Source organism: Notothenia rossii (genome assembly GCF_949606895.1).
Source record: "Notothenia rossii genome assembly, chromosome: 5".
Lineage (NCBI taxonomy): Eukaryota > Metazoa > Chordata > Actinopteri > Perciformes > Nototheniidae > Notothenia > Notothenia rossii.
The window spans coordinates 68,027,783-68,033,050 of record NC_136903.1 but is presented as its reverse complement, the minus strand read 5'-3'; the positions used below and the strand labels follow the sequence as shown (position 1 = coordinate 68,033,050).

Below are 5,268 nucleotides of genomic sequence, written 5' to 3'. Positions count from 1 at the left end.
GCGGTATATAATTATCCCTATGTGCGACAGTTTAACTGGTTTGGATTGGAATTAAATTGAGTATCCAAATGTCTTCTCACACAAACTTCCGGATATGAAAAATGACTCATAGCTCTCTGAATAGATCTTCTGCCTCTAAATTATAGTTTAACTCAACTTTGCTCTTATAAATCTTTATATGCACCACAAAAAATGAAGCGAGTAAAATGCACACTGTATGACTTTTAATACTGATGGAGTCGTGCTGACAATGAGATGAATCCGGAGTGAGCTCTCGTCTCCATGGAGATCGTTTTCCATCTCAACCCATGATCTGGCAAAGCAAGGACAAATCAATCATATGGTTATCCATAATAATCCACGCAAGATGCTGCACACATAGATATACTTGTAAGGATAAATGAATGTATAAAAAAGACGTATAAATACTACAGGTACTGCATAAAGTGGACATATAAACAAAGTACTATAACTTAAATGATGTGTAACTAACATTGAGATGTTTTTATTGAAATATAGATTAATATGTTAGTGTTAAATACTGACCCCGTTCATCCAGCCGATGTAGGCAGAGACACGGGTGAAAACTGTGGGCTTCTTGGTGGCGTTGCAGCCAGAGGAAGACACAAAGCTGGTCACACCGTGGACAACCCAGTTTCCGTTGACGCTGCAGTTCAGGGGGCCGCCGGAGTCACCCTGGAGTCAGATAAAAAACACCACAGACAAACCTCAGCAGCGAAATCCATAACCTTTTTCGCAGAGCTTGAAGAAAACACCCCATTTTACAATGCACTCAACTCGGTGGAGCTTGTTTCTCATATCCCCTTCTGATCTAAAGCAGCCTCAAACAAGTTTTGGCACAGCATGAACTTGCAATACTTTGACACTGTGCAGCTTAAGCACTAGCCCGGATCATTCAAACTGACTTATGCCCCTGCTGATGCAGCAAGTAATCCCACAAGTCATCCAAAATCTCTTCTTTGACAGGAAGGGGTCAGGCTACACTCAGTGGGGGATGTTGAAATTCACTTTGCCACATAGGAGGGGGACTGAATTCTGACACACGTTCTTTTCAGTGTTCTGGTGAAAAAAGATGTAAAAAGTATTTTGTGTCTCTTGAGGAATCTGCCTAAAGTACGATCAATTCTACAGACTCAAAGCTAAATTAGACACCCCTGGCATAACACACCCAAATCTACGACTGACCTGCTGACGGCGGGCTGGGCAACGTCGACACCAGGTTTTTACAAGGAAGAAGACTGAATAAAATATAAAAGCTAACATCTTTCCAAATTGTTCATCGTGGCTAACCAATATACCGGTATACCGGTACTTGCTGCACATGCATCAAGAACTCAGTTTGATTCACGGACCGTTTGCTGCATGTCTTTGCAGCGCCTATACTCTCTTTCACCAGAACTCTATCCACATCCAGTATCAATTATTTATTTTAAAATTGACATTATTATAGGAGTGCAAATCATAGTTAAGTATTCTAACAAAATAAATACTGAATGTAAGGGCATACACAGCCCTGTCTAAGACCTCGTAGGCTTACCTGGCAACCAGATTCCCTTCCACCACCGGCACAGACCATGGAGTCCTTCACGGTGCTGCCCCACCACCCGTAGCCGGAGCAGGTCCTGTGGTCAACAATGGGCATGTAGGCCTGCTTCAACTGGGCAGACAGCTGACCTCCAGCTGAGGAGAAACACATCTGTTGTCACAACCGTGATAATGCCTAAAATAGAATAAAAACTACACTAACATATATCTCTTTTAAAAGCAATGTAATTTACAGATGTCTTTCTTGCTGTGTTTAAGTGCCAAACTTGGTTATATCATGCACTTGTGTCATTGTGTCCCACTCACTCGCGGTGCGACCCCATCCAGAGATGTAGCAACGGTTGTTGTTGGGTAGGACCTGACCGGAGGGAGGCAGGGCGCCGAGCTGGACGTTGTTGTTGAGAGAAGCTTCGGCGGACAGACGCAGGAGAGCGATGTCCCACCTGAGGGTCAGACCAGCATGTCCACAAGGAGTTAGACATATTTTCTCCTTAATGTAATGGTTTTGTTTCAGAGAAGGATATTTTGATTTCAAGATGTGATTGTTATGTTGAGGGGTGCAACTCAAAATGTTTCCATTTTTGATTAATCTGCAGGTTATTCTCTCAATTATTTTATGAATTCATTTGATGATTACAGTTATCAAACGCCAGAGGTCATGACTTTGAGTAAAAAGTCAGGATTTTTAATTTTTTAATTTTGTAAATATTACAATTTTATGTCCACATAATGTAGCTAGTATATCCAAGATTACATAGCAGAAAAAATCCATCTGGCAATATTTTTTACTTTAATAGGTTTATAAGTAACTCAATGCACTCTGTTTTTGCATTAATATGCACTGTACATATATCAGAATGTGATATTTTGTAGGTCACATCATGAGTTATAGACACTAACCCTCCAGCAACGTTGTTGGAGTTCCAGTTAGGGTGGATGTGGACACGGCTCACGCTCATGTACTGCTCAGAGCCCTCATGGGAGTTGATGTTGTGATCTCCAAGAACAACACGCCAATTCCTGGAACTGTGGACGTACAAAAGGTTAATATTTGAATGGCTGAAAAGAACCCAAAGTTCCCAGTCTAATTTCAACCCAAAATGTTAGGCTATTCACTTTAAGAAATATTCAGCACTGTGAGAACCCACAACCTGCTACTTCATTCATCTGTTATTTTTATGCTCAGCAGCTTTTGTGGAATCTCCCACCTGTCCACACAGTGAGCAGCGGTCATCACCCATCCTCTCTTGATCAGGGTTCCTCCACAGGTGTGGTGGTAGCTGCTACCAGATTTGAACTGAAGAGAGATCTAAAAAAATTGACAACAGAGAGCATTACAACTACAAGAAGCTGAACTATCCAGATTAAAGCAATGTGCTTCTTGGCAGCGTTCTCAACACTGAAAATGCTTTAAGGCATTCACAAGTCTCAAAACATATTGTGCTGATTTATTTTACATTTGAAATCTGGCTATAAAACAGTGGTGAAAAAAGTGAAATACATTTACCGAAATACTAAACTTATTTTTAAATAATGCGTTACTGAATTTGCATGCAAAACATACAGCATGACCAAACTTATAAATAAGATGTAATTGTATAGATAAAAAGCCTTGCAATCCAACACAGGTGTTATTAAACAAAAAAAACAGCTATAGTTACTTGTTTTTGAATATATGTATGAAACATATGATCAACTTGACAATTAAATTGTATGCATTATTAGGGATCAGAGGTTTTACAATTCAAATGTTTTTAGTTTTGCGGATTATTAGACATGTTCATGTAGGAGTTCATAATAGAGGTGTCCCACAACAAAAATAAATAAGATAAAATACTATTCATTCCTTTTAACTTGTGAGCATAAGATAAAACAAATAAATATATATAGCGTATCTTCTCTAAGGACCTGGAATTCTACTTTCACCACAGATGCTCACTTTAAAAAAAGAAAGAAAAAGGTTAAAAACATGATTTTCTTTGAATCTTTTTTTAATATATATTAGTATATGACAGTCAAACTGTTTTTTGTATTAACAGGAACACAAAAGTTAAGGGTACCTGCCAGGGCCAGGAGTTGGGTCTGGCCACCTCGCCTCCCACAACTCTCTCATTGACGCTGTCATCCTCCAGATACCTGGGCTCTGGTCTACGCTCAGCCAGCACTGAATAAAACAGAGACACAGGAAGCGTTACAGTCAGACACCAACGAAGAGTGTGTAAAGAATGTCAAGGAAGAAGAAGAATCAGGCACTTCTTACCCAGGGCAGCGAGGGAGGTAAACAAAAGGAACTTAAGCATGTCTGCGGTCTCCTGAAACCTTCTGTACACTACTCTTTTATACCATGTGGCCCCATCTACTGATAGTACGTGTGTGTGTGTGTGTGTGTGTGTGTGTGTGTGTGTGTGTGTGTGTGTGTGTGTGTGTGTGTGTGTGTGTGTGTGTGTGTGTGTGTGTGTGTGTGTGTGTGTGTGTGTGTGTGTGTGTGTGTGTGTGTGTGTGTGTGTGTGCGTGTGTGTGTGTGTGCGTGCGCGCGTGCGTGCGTGCGTGCGTGTGTGTGTGTGTGTGTGTGCGTGCGTGTGTGTGTGTGTGTGTGTGTGTATCCAACTGTGTCAGTCTCACAGTTATCACTACTAAGAATAGCTCACTCAGGGACATACATTTTTCCACTCTTTTGAGAGTTTGTTCAGCTCATGTCAGCTATGAGATTGCCGTTTACTGTTTCTGCCAGTGTTTCCATTATTTAACCTTCATGTCACTCCCCTACTGAGGTTGTTACTCTAGCTTTCCGTCTTTAAAATAATCAACTTCAAAATATTACTGTTGGTTTATAAAGAACTGAATGTTTTAGGGCTAAAATACATTTATAATCTTCTGACTTGGATACATTATGAACAATCCAGACGTCTTGGGTCAACAGGTCAATGCCAGCCTTCAAAACTTACTATGGAGAAGCAGCGTTCAGTTTTCATGCACCATACATTTGGAACAAACTCACAGAAAACTGCAAGCCAGTTGCAACTTTCACTTCTTTTAAATCAAGGCTTTTCTGTTTCACGTTGCTTTCTACTAAATAAAAAAAAGTGTGGTACCTTTTATAATTGTATTTTATAGGCCTACCCTATTTTCTTCATTTTCTTGTCTTTCTAATGACTGCTTTACAATTACATCTTACAAGTTGGTCCTATTGCCCAGGCGTTGATGTTTTTTTATGTAGAATAATGGCTTATTGTTGAAATGTGCTCTAACTAAACTTGAATTGCCTTGTTTTTTTGTTTACGTAAAGGAAGTTTTGAATGTAGTCTACTGTGTCTATCAATACCACATCCACCCAGTCTTATAGGACAGCTTAACTCTTGTACTACTACTCTTTTTGATATTTAGGTGTCATTAAATGTAATTATGGTTTAAAAGCATAGGTTAAAATCCCTAATTGAAAGAACCACCGCGCCAGGCCAACTCGATAAGTAGTCAAAACCAAACACACATAAGATGCTGGGAACAAACAGGTGCATGCTGGGTCCTATTCACATGCTAATGCTAACAGGCTAATGGATGGTGCGTTCTCCAAAAAGACTGTATACTGTATAAAGATTCTCCAGCTGTGACTGAAGAACTCTACTCTAGCCTTCAGTGAGATGTGTAAGCCTTGTAGTGGCAATTTCTTATGTTACCTTTTATGCTAAAACCAAATGCTTCTAA

General features: G+C 39.9%; 1 protein-coding gene across 1 annotated transcript; it reads right to left on the bottom strand.

Moving 5' to 3' along the window:
- Positions 1–209: 209 nt before the first annotated feature.
- On the bottom strand, positions 210–3,921 carry LOC307040294 (elastase-1-like). Its single transcript, XM_079682987.1, has 8 exons — positions 3,827–3,921; positions 3,627–3,730; positions 2,775–2,875; positions 2,467–2,592; positions 1,873–2,009; positions 1,559–1,701; positions 547–696; positions 210–313 (listed from the first exon to the last, which is right to left on the bottom strand). The coding sequence occupies exons 1-8, from the start codon at positions 3,864–3,866 to the stop codon at positions 302–304; spliced, it is 813 nt and encodes a 270-aa protein (XP_079539113.1). The 5' UTR covers positions 3,867–3,921; the 3' UTR covers positions 210–301.
- Between the last annotated feature and the right edge of the window lie 1,347 nt (positions 3,922–5,268).

Bases quoted from the DNA above. Each gene is read 5' to 3' on its own strand.
- LOC307040294 (XM_079682987.1), bottom strand. From the start codon at position 3,866: ATGCTTAAGTTCCTTTTGTTTACCTCCCTCGCTGCCCTGG. The intron at 2,876-3,626 runs GTACCCTTAACT...CAATTTTTTTAG, and splicing joins CCAACTCCTGGCCCTGGCAG to ATCTCTCTTCAGTTCAAATC. The intron at 2,010-2,466 runs GTTAGTGTCTAT...TCTGACCCTCAG, and splicing joins TCCAACAACGTTGCTGGAGG to GTGGGACATCGCTCTCCTGC.